At 40.1% G+C, this 27,710-nt stretch overlaps 2 protein-coding genes and 1 long non-coding RNA gene across 7 annotated transcripts in view; 1 reads left to right on the top strand and 2 right to left on the bottom strand.

Annotated features, from left to right (window-relative positions):
- LOC118417898 (ankyrin repeat domain-containing protein 27-like) overlaps positions 1–20,028 on the top strand; it is a 45,254-nt gene extending 25,226 nt beyond the window's left edge. For all 5 annotated transcript variants that reach the window (XM_035823654.1, XM_035823649.1, XM_035823650.1 and 2 more), the window contains 6 exons: positions 14,412–14,531; positions 15,270–15,428; positions 15,931–16,078; positions 16,484–16,577; positions 17,085–17,157; positions 17,553–20,028. In XM_035823654.1, coding sequence (XP_035679547.1) covers positions 14,412–14,531; positions 15,270–15,428; positions 15,931–16,078; positions 16,484–16,577; positions 17,085–17,157; positions 17,553–18,641 — 1,683 coding nt within the window. In that variant the 3' untranslated portion in view covers positions 18,642–20,028. The remainder of the gene's footprint in view (positions 1–14,411; positions 14,532–15,269; positions 15,429–15,930; positions 16,079–16,483; positions 16,578–17,084; positions 17,158–17,552) is intronic.
- LOC118417904 lies at positions 19,332–22,252 on the bottom strand. Its single transcript, XR_004831403.1, has 3 exons — positions 22,150–22,252; positions 21,521–21,655; positions 19,332–20,591 (listed from the first exon to the last, which is right to left on the bottom strand). It is a non-coding gene; the product is annotated as an uncharacterized LOC118417904 (long non-coding RNA).
- A 195-nt stretch (positions 22,253–22,447) lies between these two features.
- On the bottom strand, positions 22,448–26,714 carry LOC118418139 (peptidase inhibitor 16-like). The gene is made up of 5 exons (XM_035823973.1): positions 26,608–26,714; positions 25,702–25,827; positions 24,182–24,282; positions 23,483–23,571; positions 22,448–22,482 (listed from the first exon to the last, which is right to left on the bottom strand). Exons 1-5 carry the CDS (start codon positions 26,680–26,682, stop codon positions 22,448–22,450), a joined length of 426 nt encoding a protein of 141 aa, XP_035679866.1. The 5' UTR covers positions 26,683–26,714.
- Between the last annotated feature and the right edge of the window lie 996 nt (positions 26,715–27,710).

Genomic DNA, 27,710 nt, shown 5'->3' with positions numbered 1-27,710 from the left:
CTTCAACTACTTTTTGGCATATCTTATTACCTCGGATGTCTAACCTACATCGACGTATCTGTTAGTTATTGTCTGGTTCTCACATACAAAAGACTGCTGACTTAATGATTAGGCTACACTGATGTAATTTGTTGGTTCCTGGTACAGTGACCTGAAAATCAATCAGTGATCAATCAAATGATTAATACATTGTATTTGAATTATGCCCTTTCTTCAAATAATATTGCATTACATCACCAGATTGCACTCATGCATATTGATATTACATATATTGACTTAATATTATTATTAAAGCATTATACAGACATTACACGTTTAAAACGCTTTTAAAAGTGTTAACAATTACAGTGTTAGAATAATCTCATAGGTCAAAATTCGGTATTCCCTTCACGTTGTTGAGGATAGTAGCAGGCACTAAACTGTTGGTAAATCTGACAGTTCTGCAAGTTGGTATATGAAAGTAAATGAATTTTATTGCTCAACAATCGCACAGGGTACAATGTATGGCAATTAATAACAACTAATAGCTATACAGACAGTAGTACTAAGAGGCTACATACAAAACAACAACAAAACGTTATTAATAATAGTACAGTTATGTATGATTAATCTGATCTCGCATTTGGAATACATTATAAAGAAACTGGCCTACGTAGACGGATATATGAGTTGAACATGAGAGCAATACAATATATGTGTGTGTTAGTACGAGGTTCTCATTGACTGTCCATGTGTTCATCCTCTGGAAGTCATAAGACATATTCCTCAAAGTCAACAGTCTTTTCGGATGCTGCCATGATGTTTGCAAACCTGATATATATAAACAGGTAAGCTCATCTACTGCTAGCACGTCTCTCTAGACCACATATACATGAAGTGTTATGTTGTAACTTGTATTATGTCATACCTGTGACACAAAAATGTTAGATACGGGTGTTCCGGACCGGGCCATAACTGCCATATCGCACAGTTCGAAAGGCGTATCACACAGGCTTTCTTCGAGTAAATCAAACCATTTCGAGCGGGCCGAGTGTGGCACGGTTGGCAATTCGAATACCTGATTCGGACGTTGGAACATTGCTGTTGCAACACTTTTTGTTCGAGGGCACCAAATTTGTTCAACTTCTGGCTCATTTTGCACCAAAACATGGGTTTTCTCATAAAATACAACATGGTGTATTCCGCATCACCATTGGTCCCAATGGGTCGGGCTGGTACCTCTGGTGATACGGAAAATATACACCATGTTGTATTCTATATGTCTGTGTAAGGCACTTAAGATAAAGGTGAACAATGTACATGGCATCTGTCTTCTCTGTCATGACCAGTGGAAGAGTGGCTCTCTTCAGTGAGCTTATTTAAAATAACTTGTTTGAGATCACTTTCACCCCACGTAAATGATATGAAAATTGTAGGCTCCTTGTGAGGATAATCATTAAATTGTATCTAAAATTGTCATCCGATGTGATTTGTCCAAACTGTAGCCATAACAACATGACGTCTGCTTAACCAACACACGCAATTACACGTTCAATAGTAGACATTATCACAATCATGCTCAACAGAACTGCTTTTAACCAGTAATTTCTCTCTTCTAACATTCAAGTATTCCTGTACTGACAGCCTTATAAGTTATTGGTATGCAGGACTAGGAAATATGAAATGAATTATTCATTCTATAAAGTTGAGTGCAGATTGCTACATATTCTATTAATGGTGACCAGCAACAGCATTTACTATTCTGCCATTCAAGAAACAAAATATTACACAAAGTTTGAATTCCGGCCTCTCAGAGATACGAAGGACTGTCCCTTAAATGGGGTTTGGTGAAGGTGTCGGCAAAATATGTACATGCGGTGTGTTAATTGTTGGCTACAAAAATTTAAGTGTTGGGTCTTGTTTTTTGTGTGAAAAATAGGAGGTATATGTACTAAGCAAAATAAGGATGCCTATGTTTCATTGCTTCCTCTCTTCATCTGTAGTTGTTGTTCTTTAGAGGTACATGTAGTGATGTACTTAGAATGTACAAGGAGGTTAAAACAATGAGACGCAGCGGGGTTTAGCAGGCCTAAACAAAGGCTACGGCGAGGTGCTAATTATGAACCTCCTCCTTGCGTTTTAACCTCCTTGGAATGTATTGTAGGTATCTGAGTTATTAAACATAAAAAGAAGTTTTATATTTTTTATACAAAACTCTATATTGTAAATGATCACAGAATCCGAAGAGAACATCATGCTCTATTTTTAAAGGGCTGTAAAACATAACGCCACAGCAGGCTGTCGCAGTGATATTGAAACAGAGATTTTACAATAATATGTATAATGAAGCCTGCCAAACTTGTACCTTTTTGACCAGTGTGATCAATTTACATGCAATTCAATCAGATGATACTATCATAATAATGATAGCAGGAAAGCGTCTGAGACTTTTTCAGATTCCAATAAGTCATAATACAGTCAAACCTGTCTATAGTGGCCACTCAAGGGACCGGACAAATGTGGCCACTATAGACAGGTGGCCTCTGTATAGAGGTGGCAACTTGTAGATAAAATACCCAAGGGACTGACAAAAAGTGGCCACTATGGACAGGTGGCCCCTCTGTAAAGGTGGCCCTAATACAGGTTTGACTGTACATTTAATGTCTCACAAGTGCAAACAACATCTTCATTTAGTAGTATACATTCAACTGTAACAGTTACAAAAATATTCAGCACACAGTGTGGACTATGCAATTTGATACAATGTCATGTTTAACACAAATGCATAATTGTACACTAAAAAATCTACTTGATATCTATACTTTTGAATCAATTTGTTAAATCTAATCCGGTACAATTTAGTTATTCTGATCAGTTTTACAGGCTTTCTGCTGTACCCTTTAGAGGGCAGGAAGACCTCATTTTTCTTGTTTGTCACTTCTAACAGTAAAATCATAAAATTCAAATTGTACTTGCCATTGTTGCCTATGCATGGTAATGCACATAATGTATGCCATTTTGCTTTTTTCTTGTGCAAGGGTTCTGAGTCAGACTTCATTCCGTTCAGTCTATCTCCACAATTGTTGGTAGGATTTCTACTCTGCCTCTTGTAGGTACTTCGACACTTGGTATCCCTTGTAGTTGATAGCTATGGATTGTACAGTTCTGGCTTCCCACTGGAGGCTTTTGATCTGGAGCCATAATCGGTGTGTTTTGTCCCTCTCCATGTACAGGACCTTCCTCTAGACTTAGGGCATCTCCTGTTCCTGCCAGGTCTTCCTGTGGGTCCACGTGGTTTCCCCGTATCATGGTGACAAGTAATTGACGGATGCCTGTCAGTTTTTGCCTGATTGCATCTCTTAACTCTGCTGTGCGGATGAGTGTTGCCAGCGGGTTAATTAACGAATTTAGACATATTCCAGCAAATACTCCATTCCTACTTGGGCAAATATCTGGGACAATTTTGCATACTGCAAAGACCAAAAGGGGTATCAGCCAAAAGATAAAAAACAGCACTACGTGAATCATTACAGTCCTGGCCTTGTACACCCTTTCATCATATTTCCTCTGTGCAGGATTCTTTGGCTGATCACCCCCCTCCCTGTTTTGTACTGGACCATTTTCTCCTGGTGCCCCCGGGGGGACCCCTGCCTGCTCAAGCCTTCTCTTTTCTCGTTCTCTGATTGCTACATACACACTTATATTTGTGAACATCATGACTATGCACAGCAATAGATAAATGGATACACAAATGACAACAAAGGCTAGGGGGTACCATGAAATGCAGATACCAGTGGTCAGGGTCTGCATATGGAGACAGTTCCATCCCATACTGGGTGAGAAGGCTAACAAGGAGAAAACAATCCACGAAGCAGTCATAGCTACAACTGCACGCAGTTTGGCACTGTGAGCATGGAGATGGCAGTATATAGGATACTTTACAGCAACATAGGAATCAACAGACAGCAGAGATAGAGCTGATGCTGAAGTCATCTGAGTGAAAATGATCAAATTGACATAAGTCAAAAGAAAGTCAAACATTATGTCATGTCCGTTATGGCCTACGGTGCGATACAGAAGCCCAATTCCTGCAAAAACATCGGTGATTGCCAGATTTGCCAGGTAGAAGTAGACGGGTCTGCGGAGTTCTCTTGCTCCAATGATTCCCAAGAGCACAACAGCATTGGTGATGATAATGAAAAGTCCCATCATCCAAAAGATGATGTCAGTTCCTGTTCCTAATCTCACAAGGTCTTTGTACATGGAGCAGGCTTTGTCGGCTTGTACGATTGACACAGTATCGTTCTGTTGATACCACTTGTAGCAGGAGATTAAGTTTGCAAACTCAGGAGCAGATGTCTCCTCAGTGAGCATCCATGGGTCAGAGCTGTTGTTGAACATGCCGGAGCTGATTCCGGTCGTCTGCAGTCTGAGGCAAGATGTGAGATTCCCGAGCTAGCTGTGAGCGACTGATGGAGTCTGCAACCTGACTAGTCACCAAGATAGTGCTGCACCTGGTTGTGATGGGTTAGATTCTGTGTGAGAGCTTGGAACGTCACAACAGCACTTGCTTAGTGACACTTACGTGACACTGTGTGCTTTTACCATGGCCACATATAGCAAGGCTTTTTTTATATATAGAATGATAAGTAGTTACCTAAGCTGAGGGCTGCTGAATTGCTTTTAACCTTTTTCTCATTTCCAAGTAATATCTCTGAACTGCCAACCCTGTAAGTAGTTAGGAATTTAATAGAGTTCTTCAATGAGAAACGTGTAACAAAACTTGTCATCTGTGTCAATTATATTGCAATATGAATGGAGGATTGGGTTACAGTCCCACAGTCGACGCTGTCAACTGCCCTAACTTCAAGGAGAGAGTGCTACCATCATCTGGAAAGATGGAAGGATGCCTACTACTTGAATGGAATCATTAATAGCTGTCTCGTCCTTGGATGAAATGATATACCAATTATTCAACAGCATTTAATATTGCTATAGGCTGAGGTTTCAAAGATGCACACATGTTTGCTGCAGGCTGTACGTTGTACAAAAGTTTGATGTCTACTTAGTAAGGCCCTTACATGAATCAGGTGCTTTGATGTCCTCTCCTTTAGTTGATAGCCAATCAAGTCTTGATAAGTCGACATTTGAGTGGGTTATCATATCTGGCCCTTAGGGTCTTTCTTTCCAATTTACAGATCTGTGATCATTAACTGTGTTACTGTTCCAACTTCTTAATCAGTACTTATTTGGACAAAGTTTCCTATGATGACATTTCTGCAGATGTGATTGTTTCATACTGTTACGTTGTCTACATTGTCAACAATTTTGCTTAATAGTGTACATGAAGCCCTCTTAATTAGTTTTCCCCCTTTCAAAATTGCCTCTTTGCCACTCCTTAAGTGTTGTTGACGGCTGGTGGCATGGTTGGAATCTGAGGGGTGATGGTGAAATCGTCATCAAATCATTATTGAGGGTTATCTATTTGTTGTGTAGGAACAGCCTTTTCAAAGGGAAGTCGAAGACTTATTTTTTAAATTTTGAATGCTTGTGGTCCCTATAGCCATCTCTCATGGATGTTACAGAAATGCAGTGTGTCAAAGGTGCATGTAATACTGTTGAACACATTGTGTCCGTGCATTGCTACAGTACAGCAGCACAAGATGGGCAAAACTGACATTGGACTAAACGTAGACTTAGCAGCTCCCTTGTCTTCTGGGAAGCCAACATCTGGTTTTACGTCAGCAGTTTTTGCGGTGACATTTTTGCGGTGATGACTTCACTGAAAACGGAAAACCACTTCATTCTGTTCAGTCTATCTCCACAATTGTTGGTAGGATTTCTACTCTGCCTCTTGTAGGTACTTTGACACTTGGTATCCCTTGTAGTTGATAGCTATGGATTGTACAGTTTTGGCTTGCCACTGGAGGCTTTTGATCTGGAGCCATACTCGGCACGATGGTCCAAAAGGGCATGAAAAATCCCCACTTGTGGGACATGAATATTGATGATAATTAGATGCCAGTCACTGTTGTCTCCATTGGAAACTGTCCGTGATTGGTTGAAAATTTAAAAGGCGGGCCGTAGTAATGTTTATGTTACGATATCTCCCCTGTGTCAACGTCGCTATTCATATGCGTTACCTGCCGCTGGTTTCAATTGTTATTACATTAGCACGTTTGAACAATACCAATTCGTTGAATGACTAAAAACCAACAGGATTTTCAGTATAGTTTTGTCCATCTTATGGTCAAAATACCCAAAGATATTCCATCATCAAAAAAAAAAAATATATCAGTCAGCTCGCCGCTGGTGAAGTTGGACGATTTACTAGTGCTGGGTTTCGACTGATAAAAGCTTCTTGGTTTCGACGACAAAAGATTCAATATGGCGCTAGTAGTAGTAAAATATTCCAAACTGAACGTATTTGTAATATAAACAGCTTTACCATGCCACTTTTCAGCGACAAATTATTGACAGGATACGGTTTGAAAGTTTCTTCCGATAAAATAGAACAAGATAGCGCAACAGTTGGAACGGATTGGTTGCACCGAGCGCCACTGTGCTCAAATAGAAGACATTTATCAATCTGTCCATGGCCAGTCCCAGTTTGTATGTTTTTCTCTCCAATCATTGCCCATGTTGTAGACCAACCCTAAAGTTTATTTGTAATCCTGAACTGGCATTTTAGACCTTTTCAAAAGGTGCTTTGTAAATTGTAAATTACCGACGCCGTCAGTTCTTGACAACAATCATCCCGCTTGGGTAACATCATTTGTAGCAGCATGGGTGAGTTGTACATTAAAAAAACACAGGCACCATTTATTTTGAGACCAATTATCTAATTGAGTCACATATTCTTTGAAATGTGTTCTGGTCATTTTGAAAAAAAGTCCTGAAATGAATTAACTAACGTTCTGTTTAGTTTAATAAAGAAAACAATCCGAAACCGCACGCAACATTTCCCACCACAATACAGTAGACTATCCCATTGACCTGAGATGAACCGGCGGGCGCCATGTTTGATTTCCCAAGCGGTCACGAAAAGTCGACCCAAAAACAGAATAAAGAAGGAAAAATACACAAGCATACACAAAACACACACAACTTAGGAGGATGAAAACTTAAGTCTGATTCATGTAACCGATGCGCAGAATATAGTTGCGTTTAATACACAATCAAATCAAATTACGGAACGATAGTGAAAAAAGAAACGTGGTTCGTCCAAAACTAGCTTGACAAGCAGCTTTGATCAAAACTCCTTGCTTCTAACTTACAGGGCAAAAGTACTGAATACACACACCAAACGATTTCAGAGACTTTGATTTACAGTTGAAAACCCCGCTCCTGGCATAGGCACAAAGAGATGATTTGCATGAAAGTGCCCGCGAAGACAAAGGGGCGCTAATAAGGCTCTGTCATCTATGCCAACACCGCCTCATTATAGCTTCAAAACATCTCTTTTTCAGCGTGGAAACTCTGAATAAGGCCATACCAATTTAATTTGTTGGTTCTCGGATTTTTTCCTAAAAAAATTGAAGCGACAGGGCGAAAAAAAAAAAAAAAAAAAAAAACTTGTAACAAGTCTGGGTTCAGGTCCAGGCTGGTTAGTCCAGACCTGAACTCATGGTATACGTGTGATAGAAATAGTTAATCAGTTAAAATTACATGCAAAATTGCATGTTGGCATAAATTTGTACAATATACATTAAATTATGTACAGTTGCTACAGTAAACAGAAATGTTCACAAAACATCTCAAATAGACCAATATAGTATTTTTACAGAGATGCAACGACAACAACAAACATTATTTAAGTTTGCCTCTAGAAATAAAATACCATCGCTGGAAGACTTATTTGCTCTCTGAGTTGATAAGAATCTGTCTATCCAAGGCTCTAATTACATTTCATGGTCAACTGGTGCAAATTGGAAAAAAAATTACAAATACTTCCACTCCCCCCAAAATACATGAACAAGCCAAAGTACTGAACTACATGTTGTATAAAACCATAGGTTTATTCTCTCTTTTTGTTACATGTACAATTATTTGTTGACAAAAAATTAAGATGCAGTTTGATTAAACTTCCTTAGAAAAACCTAATGTTACATGCAAATCACTGAAATCAGCACTGAAATGGTATACCATGTACTATCTAGCCAAATCTGCAGTTCCATTAGAAACAGCGTGGGGGCGCTTTTTTGACTTACAGAAGAAGAAAGATGGCCGCCCGAGATTTTCCGACTTCATTTTTATCTCCATTTGCAAGACTTTGAGCATTTCAGGCATATCAAAACATGTTGGCTATGGAGGTACAAGAGTGAAAAAGTATTGGTGATTTATTGAGTTGTTTGTTTGGGTGCCGATTTCTGTGTTTCAATTGAAAATTTGCATGTGAAAGTGTGTGTGAGAGAGAGCACATGCTCAGCCGAACTTCTGGTTCTGCTACGTTATGTTATGCCCATGTGTATCTCATTTACGATGATTTATTTGTTCCTAAATATACTTTGCAACAAAAAAGATATGAATCAATTGGTAGCAAAGGACTTGGGGGTGAGAAAAAGTAAATGCACTGGTACTTTCCAGACGTTCTGTTTCTCTAACGGAACCAAAGTTTTGCAGCACGATTACTGAATGGAATTTTTTTTTTTTTTTTGAAATTGGGAAAATTAGAAGCGGCGATTCCGAGAACCAACGAATTAAATTGGTGTGGCCTAAAGTGCACATTTCATATTTTGACCGATATCTTCCGATCCTACCGATAAAATGAAACAAAAACTACTCCATTTGAAAGAGCAAAAGCCGCCCGCCATCTTGGTTTTCGTATTTGTTTTTCTATCGGTGCGTTCAGGAATTATGGGACAAAAAAGTATCGGTAAATAGGAACAGGATTTTAAATGTATCAGACATAAAAAACTACACAGTAGAAATTGATTTTAGAAAGTTTGAGCTTAGATAAGGGTATAAATGTTTGATTCCAACGTAAATGAGAAAAAAAAGTCGGTGGGGTTCAGAGTTCGGCGACCGCAAGTGACTTTTGCCACGTCCCGTGAAAGCGGGGATTGGAGCACTGTATTACACTGACATTTTTTAAGTTTTATGTCGTTTCAAGGCTGACATTTTCATTTATCATGTATATACTTTTGTTCATTTATATGATAAACTAATCGATCGTAATCTTGGTAGATACTTCTGCTGCTTTCTGTATATATGCCGTGCGGCACTTCAGACCCGCCTGTGGGTGTGGCCTATTAGGGTTTCGAGACGACTCGGCACCTGAGACAACTCGGCCCTAGTCGGCACCATACTTACTCGGCACATAACTTTTATATTTTGCACTCGAAGAATGATAATCCTATCATTCCGGCAGCATAAGAAGTGACATAAGAATGTACAAATCAATCTCACCCCACGAGGTAACGTTTTGGATACAAATTTTTAGGATACAAGATCCCCAAAACATGTTGCGGGCCGCGCCGGCGACGCCATTTTTTAGTTGTTATATCGGCGTTCTTTCACGATGTCACTCTACTTCTCTTCTATATCACCGTGTTTGCAAGTTAGTGCAAATGAAAATAGATGTAATAAGCAGTTCAATATATTTTGTTGGTCATAAATTACAACTGTTTGTAGGTTTCAAAAACGCGTTGAGATGACCGATCTGATATAGACAGAGCCTCGGCCGTTCAAAGTTAACGTACCTTGAAGTCACGTTCAGAGCCTCAAAATGTCCGTAAAATTGTGCCGACTGTATGACTTACAAGTTATTGCAGTGAGAGAAATGTTTTGCAGTTAAACATCTTGCATTTCTCACAAACCTTCACAATTTTATGTCATATTCTTGGTGCCAAGTTTTCCCACTTGGCTAGGTGCCGAGTCGTCCCAGGTGCCGAGTTGTCCTGATACCGCCTATTAGCATAGCAACGAGAAGAATAGCCTAGCAACGGACCAGCGTGCGGTGTGTTTTGTCCCTCTCCATGTACAGGACCTTCCTCTAGACTTAGGGCATCTCCTGTTCCTGCCAGGTCTTCCTGTGGGTCCACGTGGTTTCCCCGTATCATGGTGACAAGTAATTGACGGATGCCTGTCAGTTTTTGCCTGATTGCATCTCTTAACTCCGCTGTGCGGATGAGTGTTGCCAGCGGGTTGATTAACGAATTTAGACATATTCCAGCAAATACTCCATTCCTACTAGGGCAAATATCTGGGACAATTTTGCATACGGCAAAGACCAGAAGGGGTATCAGCCAAAAGATAAAAAACAGCACTACGTGAATCATTACAGTCCTGGCCTTGTACACCCTTTCTTCATATTTCTTCTGTGCAGGATTCTTTGGCTGATCACCCCCCTCCCTGTTTTGTACTGGACCATTTTCTCCTGGTACCCCAGGGGGGGTCCCTGCCTGCTCAAGCCTTCTCTTTTCTCGTTCTCGGATTGCTACGTACACACTTATATTTGTGAACATCATGACTATGCACAGCAATAGATAAATGGATACACAAATGACAACAAAGGCTAGGGGGTACCATGAAATGCAGATACCAGTGGTCAGGGTCTGCATATGGAGACAGTTCCAGCCCATACTGGGTGAGAAGGCTAACAAGGAGAAAACAATCCACGAAACAGTCATAGCTACAACTGCACGCAGTTTGGCACTGTGAGCATGGAGATGGCAGTATATAGGATACTTTACAGCAACATAGGAATCAACAGACAGCAGAGATAGAGCTGATGCTGAAGTCATCTGAGTGAATATGATCAAATTGACATAAGTCAAAAGAAAGTCAAACATTATGTCATGTCCGTTATGGCCTACGGTGCGATACAGAAGCCCAATTCCTGCAAAAACATCGGTGATTGCCAGATTTGCCAGGTAGAAGTAGACGGGTTTACGGAGTTCTCTTGCTCCAATGATTCCCAAGAGCACAACAGCATTGGTGACGATAATGAAAAGTCCCATCATCCAAAAGATGATGTCAGTTCCTGTTCCCAATCTCACAAGGTCTTTGTACATGGAGCAGGCTTTGCCGGCTTGTGTGATTGACACAGTATCGTTCTGTTGATACCACTTGTAGCAGGAGATTAAGTTTGCAAACTCAGGAGCAGATGTCTCCTCGGTGAGCATCCACGGGTCAGAGCTGTTGTTGAACATGCTGGAGCTGATTCCGTTCGTCTGCAGTCTGAGGCAAGATGTGAGATTCCCGAGCTAGCTGTGAGCGACTGATGGAGTCTGCAACCCGACTAGTCACCAAGATAGTGCTGCACCTGGTTGTGATGGTTTAGATTCTGTGTGAGAGCTTGGAACGTCACAACAGCGCTTGCTCAGTGAGACTTGCGTGACACTGTGTGCTGTTACCATGGCCACATATAGCAAGGCTTTTTTTATATATAGAATGATAAGTACTAGTAGTTACCTAAGCTGAGGGCTGCTGAATTGCTTTTAACCTTTCTCTCATTTCCAAGACATATCCCTGAACTGCCAACCCTGTAAGCTTGCAGTTAGGAATTTAATAGAGTTCTTCAATGAGACACGTGTAACAAAACTTGTCATCTGTGTCAATTATATTGCAATATGTTGGAATCATTAATAGCTGTCTCGTCCTTCAAATTGGATGAAATGATATACCAATTATTCAACAGCATTTCATATAGGCTGATGTTTCAAAGATGCACAAATGTTTGCAGCAGGCTGTACGTTGTGCAGAAGTTTGATGTCTACTTAGTAAGGCCCTTACATGAATCAGGTACTTTGATGTCCTCTCCTTTAGTTGATAGCCAATCAAGTCTTGATAAGTCGACATTTGAGTGGGTTATTATATCTGGCCCTTAGGGTCTTTCTTTCCAATTTACAGATCTGTGAAACTCATTACTGTTCCAACTTATAATCAGTACTTATTTGGACAAAGTTTCCTATGATGACATTTCTGCAGAATCTGATGTGATTGTTTCATACTGTTACGTTGTCTACATTGTCAACAATTTTGCTTAATAGTGTACATAAAGCCCTCTTAATGAGTTTTCCCCCTTTCAAAATTGCCTCTTTGCCACTCCTTAAAGTCTTGTTGACGGCTGGTGGCATGGTTGGAATCTGAGGGGTGATGGTGAAATCGTCGTCAAATCATACGCTTAAGGGTTATCTGTTTGTTGTGTAGGAACACGCTTTTCAAAGGGACGTCGAAGACTTATTTTTTAAATTTTGAATGCTTGTGGTCCCTATAGCCATCTCTCATGGATGTTACAGAAATGCAGTGTGTCAGAGGTGCATGTAATACTGTTGAACACATTGTGTCCATGCATTGCTACAGTACAGCAGCACAAGATGGGCAAAACTGACATTGGACTAACGTAGACTTAGCAGCTCCCTTGTCGTCTGGGAAGCCAACATCTGGTTTTACGTCAGCAGTTTTTGCGGTGACATTTTTGCGGTGATGACTTCACTGAAAACCGAAAACCACCGACTGAGAAATTTTTGGTTCTGACTCTGCCCCCTTGTCTAATTATTATAACACTCGTAATAAATCTCATTGAAATGTCGAAAATGGCATTTTTTTGGTCGAAAAATAAATCGGCTTTAAACTACTTGGTTGTTTGGGAAAAATCCTCTTTTAACCGTAGCCAAAAAATGGCAACTTATTATTTTCGGTCCCATTGGTAATGCATTACAGGGCATGTAACAAACGTTACCTGTAACGTTTGTTACAACAGTAGACTTTACCATGTTTTCTTCGAAAGGACTTACCTTATTGACTACATCATTTAGGTATAAGTGGATGTCCCAAGGGACATTTGAAAAGTGGGCAGCTTTTTTACACCAGGTTAAATAGAAAGCCTAGACAGCATCGAACAATGGTAACGTTTGTTACAGTCATTTCTGTACAACATTTTGTTAAGCAAGGTGGGATACAAATGACAGTCAACAACTCTTTCTTGTTTCTTTAGAAAGCCAGAAAAACTGTACAGCGTCACAAAAACGGCCATTTCTAGTCTTATACGTGCATAATATAACCGTGGCAACCATCGTACTAGTGGTGGTAACGTTTGTTACAGAATCTGGCGACAGGCATAAACCACCTCACACAGCCTCCAAGATCAGTGATAGTAGCGATCTGACGTGATCGGACAGAGGGCCTGGGTAGCTAATTTCACCTGCCGAACAATCATTCTGGGAACTGAATTGTTAAATTTTTGGCTACTATTTGAATTCTTCGTTTCTTCTCAGGCGACAGCCATTTTTTAGGGTGTGAAATCCCACCCGTGGCTATAATAATCTTTTAAGCCATCAACCAATACGAATGTTGTGGTGCATCTTTTGTAAAACATTACAGGGGTTGTGGAAAAATGAAGGAACCACTGATGTTGTCTATAATTTGCTCCATATCAAGGCGTAAAGTCAGGCGACAGCATTTCGACATTTAAATGAGAACGAGCCCTAAGTGTACTGCATCAAGAACTTAGTATTCTGATGTGTTGGCAGTGCCTGCTATGGTGATGACATGTGAATGTTCACAACAACAACTTTTCAATTTGTATTTTCAAAATTGAATGGAATGCAAAATGTGGTTGCTGGTTGGGTAAGACAAGTGGTTGCGTGGGAAAGGGTCTAAACTAATAGTATGTAAAAATGAACGGGACTATTTCAATGTGTCCTCTGGCGACAGTTGGTTGCTGCGCTAGGTGGTTGCTTGGCGATGTTTTGAATAGCTATGGTAAGAGGGTAGATATAGTTAAATTCAGTGACAGTTGATCAGCCAGCACTACCAAAAGCAACTGTTCCGTCAGTGTCACTGACAAAGGATAGTGGATAGTATCCGAAACGTCTGATCGTTTCAAAACCATATGGAAGTTGCTTGAGTAACTATACTTTTTGGCGTATATTATTACCTGGATGTCTAACCTACATCGAAGTAACTGTTCCATCTATCTGCAGCACCCTTGCCCAGTACATGCGCTGTGTTTTTCGACTGGCTGTCCAAAATAGCACTGAGGTTTCAATTACAGTAACTATACATTATAACAGCCACTACAAACACTTGATTTTCATTTTTGATGTGCCAGGAAATTACATTCCCTCAAAAAATAAACTTTAAGGCAAAGCCAAACAAACAAAGGCAAACAAAGAACTGTATGGGACTCTTCCACCCATCTCAACTGAAGTCAGGCGATGCCGGTTAAGCCTTGCTGGACATGTTATTCGACATTGCAAACCAGCCGGTAAACTGCAGCTTTTGGTCCCCCGAAGCAAACAGGAGAAGACGATGCTAAAGAACTTTATTGAATCAGAGACTGGACTAAGTGATAAGGACCTCACTGTAATGATGAATGATCACACTGGAAGCGGAACTTTATTAATGCTTCAACTCGATAGAGTATGAATATGTATGTATGCATGTAAGGCAATGCCATTAATTTTGCTTATGATTTTTGTTGTCAGATTGTGTCGGCCCTGTTGGACCACGGAGCCAAGTGTAACGTTAAGGATCATAACGGCTGCACCCCGCTGTACCTGTCTGCCACCGCGGGAAACCTGCAACCTGCTCAGCTTCTCATTCAGGTACAGTATATCAGTCAGGCACATGCTATTAGATATCTGAGTCATTGTCAAGTAGTATATATCAGTCAGGTACGTAAATCAGTCAGGTACATAGATATCAGTCAGGTACATACAACATGTACTGTATCAGTCAGGTACATACATTCTGTAGATATAAGTTAGGAATATCAGTTAGGTACATAGATCGTTCGTCATGTAGTTTAGAGATATCAGTTAGGTACATACATGTCAGTCAGGTATATTATAGAAATCAGTCAGGTACATGTAGATGTAGATATCAGTCAGGTACATAGATACTCAACAGGCTTTTAGTCCCCTGGCGGCGCCTATCTCCTCTCCGGGGCAAACTAACTAACATAGATATCAGTCTAGTACATACAATGTCATGTAGATATCGAGTTATAAGACTTGGTACATACTATTAAATAAATAAATAAGTCAGGTACATACATGTCAGTCAGGTGTATTATAGATATCAGTCATGTAGATGTAGATACATAGATATTAATCAGGTACATACAATGTCATGTAGATATCAGTGATATATAGTACTGCATACTATTAGATTACATTAGTCTGAGGTACATAGATATTGGTCAGGTGGAAACGGACAAAAACTGTGCAGATGTCATCCATGTTCAATGACTGAAGCTACATGGCCTTCAAGTTACCTTGATAGTTGAAATAAAGTGGTTTGGTCGTAACAATGTCCTGTAATCAAACAATATGTTTCTACAGAAAGGTGCAAACGTTAACCAGACCAATCAGCGGGGCAACACGGCGCTTCACGAAGCAGCTCGGTGGAACTACCCCAAACTGGTCTCACTCTTACTGCAGAACGGGGCGTCAGCTGCCATCAGGAACAAGACTCAACTCACCCCACTGCAGTATGCACATGTGAGGATTAAAAATGCTTAAAGCTTTTGGTTTAAAGACTTGTTATTGCAGAGTGTTTATCTAAGCTAAGTCCATATAGGCCCTATTGCCTACGTGAAAGCACCGATGTGGCAAGTGCATTTCCTTCCATACTTGTCCAATTGGGCCATTGCAATTTTTCAATGGGTGCATTTTTTCCCATGGTTACATGTGGGTGGGTACTAGATATTGGTCATTTAGCAGTGACCAGCTCTTAATTTAAAAGCTTTTAAGACATCCCGTAAGGAAAGATATTTAATAATGTACTACTAAGGTCATACTTCTTGTCATTAATGCTATGTCACTCACATCCACACAAATGTATCTGTTAACAAGTACTAGGCTAGGATGAGTCCCAACACCTAAGTCTTGTTGATATAACATTGTAATTTATGATGCTTTTAAGTGCTTTTTAACCAAAAAATTTAAAGATTTTCTTGCCACAAATTAACACTCAAACCGTGGAAAACAATGTATTGTACAGAATGAAGCTGTTGCCCAGCTCCTGAGAAGCCATATGGAGGAGAAACCAGCTGACCATGTGGACCTGAGACCTCGGGCCAGGACGGCCTCGGGAAGTGCAGGGAGTGAAATCTCCGACACAAACATAGCAACCATGCAGGGTGAATCAGGTAAATCAAATATTATTCAAATGGAGTATTTTAGCAACATTCTTTGACATACACAACCAGTAAATTAAACATTTCATTCTCTGCCAACATTTTGGTGACCACATCTTACCTTCCTCATCGCAACAACTGGTTGTACTTCCCACTGCTGCATTGTAAAGAATGTGGCCCCAAACTTGATAGAGTAGCTTGCACAACATGTATCCCCCTTATCACAGTAAAACCCAGTCACGTTGCAGAGTTTCAAAAGAAATGCAGTATATTTGAATGTTTGAAGATTAGACTCGGATTTGCAGCAATTAGTTATGGAGCATTTTATCAACAAAAATTTGCAATGAATATAAAATGAGACTTGTGTTACTGTTTCTGGATGACTGTCAGAATAGTTTGAATGATCATATGTTTCAGGTCCAGTTGGCATCAAGGCCCTGTTCCAAGCGTTTGATGCGGATGACGTCAAACTGTCTAAACAGCTTGGCAAGGAGATCAAGATGTTTGACAAGTAAGCCAACCTTTCGTAATTCAATTACTTTGGTGAGGATTTTCTCCACTTTCTATGGAAAGTGACTTCTGGCCATGCCTGTGTGAACCAACGTAACAAAGCATGGTGTGAAGACTTAAGCCAACTGCTGCTCACCCCTATGTCAGGGACCCACGCAGCAGTATAATCAAATACTAGCTAGATATATGTTAATGGAACAGAGGTCAGCAAGTCTCCTTGCTGTTTCTGTAGAGGTGTATATTTTTACAGGAAGGAGTTGCCAGCGCTCCCCCTTAAACCTGCAAAAGGCACTTGACTTTCAGTACCATGGCCAGGCCTAGTGACTGTGCCGTTCACTTCCACGTACTTATGTGTCATTCAATATTTCTTTTGCAATTTGTGGATTAGCAATAATGATAGAGATTAGTAAACAAACTTCATTTTTTCCTCAAGTGGTTTTGAATGTTTTCATTATTATTCTTCTTGAACACATTTCTTTTCTCTAAAATTTCTAATGCTCAATTCCAGATCTAAGAGATTAAAGAAGACCATCACTCGAGACCGGAGCTACCCTCAACTGCAGCTTCTGGCTGTCGAGCAGGTAAATATGAGGGGTGATCAATAAGTTCATAAGTTCAGGCCATATTATTATGTACAAAGCCTTTTATGAATGCGCACAAATGTATCTAATCGATAGCACTTGAACAAGTCAATCAAACTCAGATATTTTATTGCCACTTTTGTTTTTAATGTTACGTCCTATTCAACACTCTGTGAAGTGAAATAAAATGTATCATCTTGTTGATCTTTAACACATTCGACATATACAGTAACTGGTTGCCCTTGTGTTCATACATATTTTCAGTCACAAATCAAGGATAGTGGATGCTATGTAAAATGACTGACTCCTAATAGAGATTATTCAATATGTCTTGACATGTATAGCATCGTGCATACTAATACATTTGTGTTGCTTGTGGTCATGTTTGCATACAGATCAGTAGCACACCCGCATTAGTAGACTCAACATTGCCTACATCACCAGAAGAACAAGAGCCAATAAGAGGACTGGATACTGAAGAAGTCTCTTCAGAATTTACAGAAAAAGAGATGGTAGAGGTGTCGGAAAGAGACAGACGTACAGACAGACAGGAAAATGAGTCGACATGGCAGATCCAAGAAAGGATCACCGAGGTGGCGTCACCGACACGTGTTCGTGAGTTCCTGACTCCAATAGCGTCCATCAGGCTGGTGGAGGCTGAGCAGAGTACGAGTGAGTACGACACAGAGGACAGTCGTGTTTCAGACATGGAGGGTAAGGAGGGATTTTCTCTATCAGGAGAAGGCGATGCTTCAAGGAATAGTGATGAAAGTTCTTTTAGGTTCCGTCAGGAAGTTAGAAATAGTGAAGACACATCTCTAAAGACTCCATTGCTGCCTGCATCTTCCTGCAGCAAAGCTCCTACCGATGAGAAAACCCTCGCCAGTGGTGCTACAGTTGTGCTAGCAGAGAATCTGATGGTCGAAGGGACATCTAGTGACCTTGAACCTGCCAGAGAGGTCATTCCAGACCAGGGTCCACAGATGACCTTTGCAGTCAAGGACATGGAAGAACTTTTGAGTGAAGTGGTCGAGGAAGTCAACCAGGCAAGACAACAAGCAGAGTTGGCAGCTGCCTCTGTTGTAGAGGAACTAGTCAGAAGTGTTGATAAACCTGTTGTGGAAGACATCTTGGATGATGTTATAGAGTCTGTTTTTGAGGAAAGCGGTTGTACATCGTCATCAGAAACGCAGCGTGCCAGCGCAGATCAGGTAACCACGAGTAGCGACGTTCTCGGAGAAAGTTCTCTTGAGGAAAGACAAGCCTTCACCGACTCTGAAAAAGAACTCCAAAACATGTTGTCACTGATTGATAATCCGTCCGCCAATGATACAACTACAGAGTCATCATGGGAGGACATCCCAGTTGAACCAATGACAGAAGAGCAAGAGAGGACATCAACCAATGAGGACATCTCTTCTGATGTTGAAAACAACCAATCAGAACAATTGCTGCAATCAGAAATTCAAGAGGAGCATTCTTAAGGTGCCCCAACCAATCACAGCACATAGACTGAAAGAATTAGAAATTTGAATGGATTATGTAGCACAATAACCAAGCAAAATGCTCTGTATGCACTGGTCCAGTTTGATTTTTGGTTTGTTTCTAATAGTTACCAAGTTGAACTTAGCACCCTCTAACATGTATTACCTGTACAGGTTCCCATCAATAGTAAAAATGGTATGGGGTGCATTTATCTTTAATGAGACAACTGTTTCATAGATATATGGAGAATACAAATGGATTAAATAGATTTGGCCCAATAGTGTATAGAAAGTACAGCAAGTAAATCCAAATTGAAGTCGATAAACATCATTTAAAAATTTAATATTTAGTACCACACAGGAGACTCCAGCAAACACAAGTCATTGGATATCTAAATTTTTGAAAAATCTATCTTTTGAAATCCAGCTGTACTATAATTATAGTGGTATTTTTCAATAGTCATTAATGGTGATGACACCAATCTTGCAATTAGTTTTCTTCACCCCCAAAGGGTTGCAGACTGAAGTTAGATGTTATAGGCAAAGCTTTAGGTGATTTGGTGACTGTTTCACTAAGAAGTATGTGATAGTACTAACTACATATGGAGTCAATGGGAAAGTTGGTACTTTGTGATTCATTGAAGTCCATAACCATTTGGCATTTATGGCTTTGACAATTTTGGGGAAAAGTTTTTTTTTTTACTTTGACTCATCATTGTGCAGCCTGGTAATTGAACTAAAAATGACTTCTTTGGATGCAAACTTTACCATATATAGCCAAAAAATCTCAATATGGAACTCAAACAGACTTGATATACTCACAGATGTGAACCCCCCTAAAAGTATACCTATTATATACATGGTCATCTATACCTAGCAGAAACTATTAGTTAGCTAACTAGTGGTGTCTCCTAAACAAGAATGTTTTATGCCTCCTCATTGAAGATCGACTATTGTTTATGTACAAGAAGAAAAAAAGTTAAATGTGGAAAGTTCCAAACTTAGTGTATTGATGATTTTTGGTTGCATACTAGTACATAATTTTGCAGTCCATAACGCTATGCATAGCTGATACATAATTGATAAAAATACAATGTATTTATGCATAAGGCCTGCCTTGTTTTATGTGCAATGTCAATGCAGATGTTATTAAAGATTATGTTAATGTCCGATTAATTTATTCATAATTTTTTAAATGGTGAAAGATTTGGTCTTAAGGTGCTCATTACCAATAAGTTAATTAAAATCAGACTACAATTGTGTATGGTCAGAAATGTCACCAATATTTATTGTTTCAAGCAAAAACTAGTTTACATAGTAATATTTTTCTTGTACATTCATTCTGATTTTGTAGAAAATTCATAGGTTATTTGCAACATGTCAATATTTTGAATTACATACTGCTGAATGAATGAATAAAATTCATTTGCCTTCCTTATCAATGTAACAGTTGACAAAGATTTGCATGTTGTATAATTTATCAACGATTATCATGTTTTTCCGTTACAGTGAAAGGTATGTATTGACAAAACAGGTGTTCCTTCCAAGTCACATTTACATTTTATGTCACCATACTGACAAAATCCCGACAGACTAATACAGCAAATATTCAGTAGATATTGATACGAAAGAAGAAACAATGAGTGAAGAAATCTAACAGATAAGACCTCGCATTTCTTGTGTTCAGTTTCGAATAAAAAAAAACCTTTGCGGATTCTACATAGGCGAAGATTATGTTCCAACAATTCTCAACATTTCTACATGCATGGTAAAAGGACGTAAATGTATACATATGCGAAGCTTAAATATGTTCCAACAATTCTCAACATTTCTTAATGCATGGCAAAAGGATGTACATGTAAAAGATGCAGATGATGATATTGCTGCTTTAGATGACATTCCTTCTCGACAGCAACTGCACACACTTGGCGTTACAGACTCACTTCGTCCCTGTGAGGAAACATTCCATGGTTACTACAACCGAAGCATTCTGGTTCAGTTTTCATAAAATTCGCTAGGTGGAGCCTCACGTTGTAGATTTGGGGCGACTTCACGGTAGCTCTTTAAACGGAAGTAATGATAGTAAATAGAGAATTCTATCAAAACATCACACGCCATTTTGATGTATGATGTCCATCTCCGTCTCTATAGCCCTTGGGCCACACAACTACAAAGGTACTATATAAGGGGGGCTGGTTCTCTGGTAGCTCAACCGGACCGAAATCTTTCACACAAGTGCTGATCGTAAGTGATAAGCAATAAAAGTAGTATGTACCATTTTAAAAGTCTTCTATGACTCGACTGAGAATAGAACCCGCGACCTTCACAATCAAAACGTATCACCTATTATTATGATGCGCAAAGATTGCAGCATTTAGCCTAATTCTCAGACATATCAGCGCTGGTTTTTATTGTTAACGTTTGCGGGAGCGCTAGATCCGCAATTTTCTACACGGACTAGGGTTAAACAGAGAAGGTGGGCACCATAGACTTCCTGCAAGCAACTTACGATCCACTGCTCACACTGAGTCACGTGTTCTATCTGCATAACGTGACGTCACAACAGCAGTGGATTGTTCATACCTTGACGAAGACCGAAGCTGATCAGTTGAGAATTTGGGTAAGTCCAATTTTTTGTAGGAAATTACAGTTCAACTTGTTCCACAATGACTTCTACCAACACATATAAACTTTCATGAGTTATATGCTAAGGTTCTTTAATGTCGGGAGAGGGATTCATACGGTGCGAGCTGAACTCTTGTAATAGCGTTATCTAGAGAACATTAGCCAAATGCTGTAAATTGAAAATCAGCGCTCCCACGAAAAAATAACGCTGCTAGCTATGTCTGCGAAGGAGCTTGTTATATCTTGGTACTCACGGCAGCCGAAGTGACAGTTAGCAGGGCAGTAGCGCACGTGCCACTCTCTGTGAATATCGCAGTCTCCGGGTACCCCCTCCCAGTACGCACACTCATCAAAACCGTCTTCGTGCCAAATCGGGTTCGCACACTCCTCTGTAGAAGCAAACAAACAAACAAATAAAACTGAGAAAATGTGTATGTGACTTATTCTGCGTCCTGCTTTTATTGGGCCTAGTTTTGTTCAGAACATCATGAAACACATAATGTACATAGACTCTTTGAAAACACAAAGACGCTTGGAAAAATACAGATACGCTTGAAAAGACACAGAGACGCTTGGAAGAGTACAGAGACGTTTGATAAAATACAGAGACGTTTGGAAAACACAGACGTTTGGAAAAATACAGAGACGCTTGGAAAGTTACGGAGACGCTTGGAAAAACAGAGACGCTTGGAAAACAGAGACGTTTGGAAAACACAGGGAAGCTTGGAAAACACAGAGACACTCAAATAAGGACCAAATTGTATTTGATTTAACAGTGTGTCCAAATTAATTACTTTTAAGTTAGCAGTTTAAAAACTGCTACATTGATGACCCAACCCATGTATTGCTCTCTTTTAGGAATGTAGAGTTAGAAGTACCGCACCGTCACAGTTCGGACCTGTCCCCAGCTCACACATACAAGAACACGTTTTCCTGTCCAGAGTGCCAGACCCGACACCAGGCTTGCCACAGGTGAGCTTGCATTCTGTCGAAAATATTGTAATAGTCATTATCATGGAAGCGCATCTGTGTTGGTAGTGATCATGCCGCAATGCTAAACTTTCTTCCAACACAAAGGTATATGTATAGGGTCAAATTTTCTGGCACGTTTGACCAACTGCTGACGTCACGTATCCGCAAGATCACGTGTTTATAAGTTCACATGTCTGTAGCTTTTACTTTTACGTTCCGAGGTGATTGGTCATCAGCATTGATCCTGAAGAAGGTAACAGTAGTCGTTGAAACTCTTATTCCTGTGTATATGTACCTTTGTGTTGGAAGAAAGTTTAACATTGTACCACATGAATTTTAGTTGCCAAAATTAGACCTAGTCTCCACCTCACACGTACGTATTTTTATAGAAATAACTTTATTGCACAGCAATTGTACAACTAAGCATGTCATCTACTGGTACGTAGCTACGGTTCTATAGTGCTATTTTACCCCAAACAAGAGTACGTAGTAAGAAAGTATGAGCACGTAGTATGAGATCAGCATTTGTTTCACAATCATTGCAATTGGCAGTTTGTACAATCGTTGGTGGAATTTCTAACGTCTAGACAATTTTTAATGCATATGATTTATTTGAAAACATATTTTCTTCAGCACATTAGATCCCAGATGATCCCAGATGCTAACGTCATTGTACACAGGGGTACACTACATCAAGACACTTTTCATTAAGGTTTGTCTCGGTGTCCTTGTCCTTACGTCTCGGTGTCATTTCGAATTCATTACGTCTGGGTGTCCTTTCAATTACGTCCAGATATGTGTGTGTGACTCAAGGCTAGGTCACCCAGACACGAGGGCTCTTTAAAAGAAATACAACTTACCACACATCTCTGTATCAATTTCATTGCAAGGAACTGAAATATGAAGACAAAAAATGTATGACGTTATGTCTGTATCTATACTGCATTGAACGACCTTTAACACCTTATCTTTGCATGTCTGACAGCAAATGTTGTTTGAAGCTATTTAGTGAGGATAAGGATGCATTTATTGTACTACTTTGTGGCAACGAGTCCCACTCAATAATAGTTCTAGGAAAGTACATGTGCAAAATGATGTATCAATACGTGATAATAAGCTAACTTGTATGCAAGTTATCATATAAAAAAAGTAAAGTATATATGCATGAATTCATTCTTTATACATCATAGATTGTTAAATAATAGAGGTAAACAATCAATTTTTGCTAATCGTAAAATACTTACCACACAGTCCTTTGTCGCAAAATGAAGCTTCGGTAGGACACTTAGTACAGGACTCCCCTAGTCGGTACGGCTTAGTCCACCTTTCCATCCTATTAAATAATGAATAAAGAAATAAACGAGGGCTAGTTGATTTCACATGACCTACGTATTGACATTGCACTTTAGGAAGAGAGAAAATATAACCGTAAAGATTATGCCAAAACGGGCTCATTCGGAAAAGATGGTAGAAACATAGGAGACACACATGTGATAGTGAACATTTGATTTGCATTACCCGGAAAAAGACTTAACAAGGCAATGGTCATCGTCATCAATGGTGAACTGGCATATACGAAAACGTTATGTCTATCAAACAATTTTGAGAAAAAAAGCCTTTCGCATTCGTTGAACGCTCTGTCAAATGTTAGGTCGAAGCAATGTCACCGCTTTAGTGGAATTGATATTGGTAACACTTATTTACCTTTATCCGAAGGGTAACCTATATCCGTTGAATTGAGTGTGGGGTATTTAGGGATCTCAACTAGACGGAGGGTGATTTCTAATTACAATATTTTGAGAACACAGTGTTGTTTCAAACCACTACCCATCGACCTAATAAACCCTAAATAGCATATTCTGAAATACTATGGATATAGGTTCCTCGCGGATAAAGGTGAACATGTTGTAAAGTCTTAGAATGTTCTGATGTTCTTGACTCACGGTGGAGAGTAGTAGCACACCAGCATGCTGATCTTCCGTTCTTTGGTCTCGCAGTTTGCCGCAATGGCGCAGCCAACCCGGTTTGTCGCTGCCCAAACCATCTGGGGAAAATAATTCTCATGGGTCATCGAGTGACGAGAGAGTCAGAGGGACAGAGAGAGACAGAGAGGCAGAGACAGAATGAGAGAGTCAGTGTGTGTGTGTGTGTGCGCGCGCGCGCACGCGCATATGTACGTGCTTGTGAGACAGTATGTATGTATGTGTGTGTGTTTCTGTGTGTGTGTGTGTGTGTGTGTGTGTGTGAGAGAGAGAGAGAGAGAGTGTGTGTGTGTGATGTATGTGCTTGTGAGACGGTGTCCATGTTAGTGTATGTGTGAGAGAGACAGAGTGTGAGAGAGAGAGTGACTCTCTCTCTCTCTCACACATACACTATCAGTGAGAGAGAGTGTGTGTGTGAGAGAGAGAATGAGAGAAAATGAGAGACAGAGAGACTAGGGTTGTTTGACACTTGTGTTTCAGCGGTCGAACCTTGGACATAGGGCGTTACCTAGTAGACTGTGCTTAGATGAGTACAATCCTGAATCCAAAATCCTTTAGTAGTTACGATTAGTTATTTTTATTGATTGGCAGAAATGCTACTGGAGTCAGTTCTATCGCATTAATGCAAAAAAGAGTTCTTTTTTGTATTGTGTAGGAATTCAGGCTTCTTCGACTGTTCGTCCGATGCCACTTTGGTGATATAATAGAACGCTCCCTAGCCCTTTTATTGCAGCAAGACGTTTCCTTATCGTTGCTGACAACCGTTACAATTCTCAATTCCATAATGGTTTATTCTTTATTGCCCCGAGACATAGCAGAACGTTATAGTGTCACCAACGCTGCATGCACGGCGTCATCTGGAATAACTTGCACATGTGTGCACATGTGTTCACTGGGTATGAAGGAGGAAACGTGGTGAATGTAATGTGAATCATACGCCTGTGAATAGTTTACCCTTCAAAAACCCGTATGGCCATGTTGATTTGATTATGTGGATGGCATCCTCTGGGAACCCGAAAACTGATGCGAGCGTAAAAATAGCAAAATACAAATCTAAGGTTGAAAATTGCCTTAAAATACAAATAGAGTATAGTGTACAGAACAGTACATTCTTCATTTTGTTCCTTTCTGATACACCAGCTTCGCAGGCATATGGCAGGACAACAGCAGTTGGTTATACTCTAAATGTTCGCGGCGCGGGTATTTAATTTCGCGGTAGCGGGAGAAATGACTTTTTACGGTCACCGTGGTTTTAAGTTCGCGGTAGTACCATGCACTGTATAGTCGCTAACTGCCATGGAAAAATGTTCGCGGTGGTTTTTGATTCGAGGTCAAGCGGTCACCGCGAAAACCGCGAACATTATAAACCACCGCGAAAGTTTTTGCATTTACAGTATTACACTGAGCGATGCGGTCTCGGAATGTGACACTAGATTATTCATGAAGAGGTCTACGAATCTAGATAAAACTCTAAACTTTACCTGCAGATAGTCTCTACATGTGTTGTTCCCAGCGCACGTGTTATTGTGGTAGTTGTAATGCTCCTGCTGTGCCATCCACTGTTGTAGTAACCCCACCACATCGCCCTCTGGCGACAATGCTATATTCTGCAGGGCAAGAAATTACGACCGTAACAGATTGTAATGGACTCGTACGTAGTGCATTATTCAATAACTATACAGAGCCAGTCTAGATTGTGGCTTAAAGAATACACTGCCTTTACGCGAAATACATTGTTTTATTGCTAACAGAATGTGTCATTGTACAAGGTTATAGGCTACAATCCAATTCGACTAAATGTACAAATACCAAGTATGTAATACCATCCACTACATTTCCTGTAAAGTGTTATGGCTTAGTTCTGTTTAAAACTCGCCTGGTATCGGTTGGAAACTGTCCAAGGCGACATCGTTAAGTTTTGTGGCGCGTCATAATTCATTGTAGGACATAGACTGAAATACGGGCCAGACACAAATGAAATAGGAAATTGAGTCGTGCCGACTACTACAAAAACAAAGTTTCCCAGGAAAGTAAAAAAGGACAATAAAGTTCATTAGCCACAACTACAGTTCTTTGCATATTTCCCTGGGGATTTTCATGGCTAGTTGCGGGTATTACGAGGTAAAAAACGGATGCCCCTGAGAAATCATGATAAAATCATACGATATTCGATAAAATTTACGATGAAATTTTTCAATCATATTCGGCCCAAGGAAAAAGTTAACTTTGGAAACAATTTTACGTGTGCTGCATGCATTACTATCGAACTATAGAAAGACAACTTCGTGTACTCGGGAGCTAAGTAAAGATGAACATTATCAGACATAATTAATGCAAATTAGAGTCTCATTTACATAATCTATGAGAAAATGCTACAATGTCCTTACCTGTCCGAACAGTTCCCCGACCAGATTTGTCTCCCTCGTACCAAGTCGGGAGCAAGTCGCCCAATCCTTCGCCATCTTTTCCAGCTCAATGTCCCAGTCCTAGAAACATTAATATCGACAGTATCAGCCTTATGATATCTTGACGATGAGTCAGATTACAGACCTCTTAGAAGGACACACACACACATACACACACACGCACGCAAGCACGCACCCGCACGCACGCACACGCACGCACGCACACACACACGTGCACGCACACACGGACGCACGCACAGACACACACACACACACACACACATACACACACACACAAATACACACACACACATCACCAAACCAACAACATTTTTCATGAGGAAAAAAATACAAAGTTGCAACCACAGTAGGTAGACATCATCCATCCATCATCTATCCATAAGATGAAGCAACCGTGTAAGACCTGTCCACCTGTAAACTCTGTCGTACCAGTCATTGTTAATTGTAGAAAAGGTCCTGTCGATAATCAATTCCACAGCGCTTAGGAACGCTCTCTTCAGGGTCTATCGTGAAGAGTTTGGCATTTATCAAGCGCATCAGTTTAACACATGGTATTTCATACACACCATGGCATGTCACATTCGCAAGAGACACTCACTTATCATGGCAGAAATTTTCAATCAGATTCTTCATACCTCGATATAATTGTATACACCCAGCTTAGGGAGCGGTCACACGGTCACAGGAGCGCTATTCTTTGACGTATATGTAGGTGCAGTCACACGTGCGTGTCATATTCATGTCCGTATTAGGTCTGTATGGAATTCTTATAGCCTCTACGAGGCTCCACAGGTTGCTGGAAAAATAGTATAGGCATTAGACACATTACATGCTAGAGAAGTTAGCTGGACGATGGGTATGGGTTGAGACCATCGACCATGAGACCGTGGGACATATTAAGTGCCTAAATTTGGCCAATTTTCAATCATTTTTCTAGCGACATGGGGAGCCTGGATGGAGGGTAAAGACTCCCATATGGACCCAAAATAGAGTTGGATATATACCCCCATAAAAATCCCTTTTAAGGTTAAGATTGGGGAAAAAAAGGGAATTCTTTTTTTTTT

The sequence above is a fragment of the Branchiostoma floridae genome, chromosome 6 (assembly GCF_000003815.2).
Source record: "Branchiostoma floridae strain S238N-H82 chromosome 6, Bfl_VNyyK, whole genome shotgun sequence".
Classification (NCBI taxonomy): Eukaryota; Metazoa; Chordata; class Leptocardii; order Amphioxiformes; family Branchiostomatidae; genus Branchiostoma; species Branchiostoma floridae.
This window is presented reverse-complemented; position numbering and strand designations above follow the sequence as displayed.

What these genes read in the sequence shown, in the direction of transcription:
- LOC118418139 (XM_035823973.1), bottom strand. Translation starts at nt 26,682, where the DNA reads ATGGCGAAGGATTGGGCGACTTGCTCCCGACTTGGTACGAGGGAGACA. An exon ending in TCGGGGAACTGTTCGGACAG is followed by an intron (nt 25,828 to 26,607) that starts GTAAGGACATTG and finishes CTTGCCCTGCAG; the next exon opens with AATATAGCATTGTCGCCAGA. An exon ending in TTGCGACAAAGGACTGTGTG is followed by an intron (nt 22,483 to 23,482) that starts GTAAGTATTTTA and finishes TACCTTCTTCAG; the next exon opens with GATCAATGCTGATGACCAAT.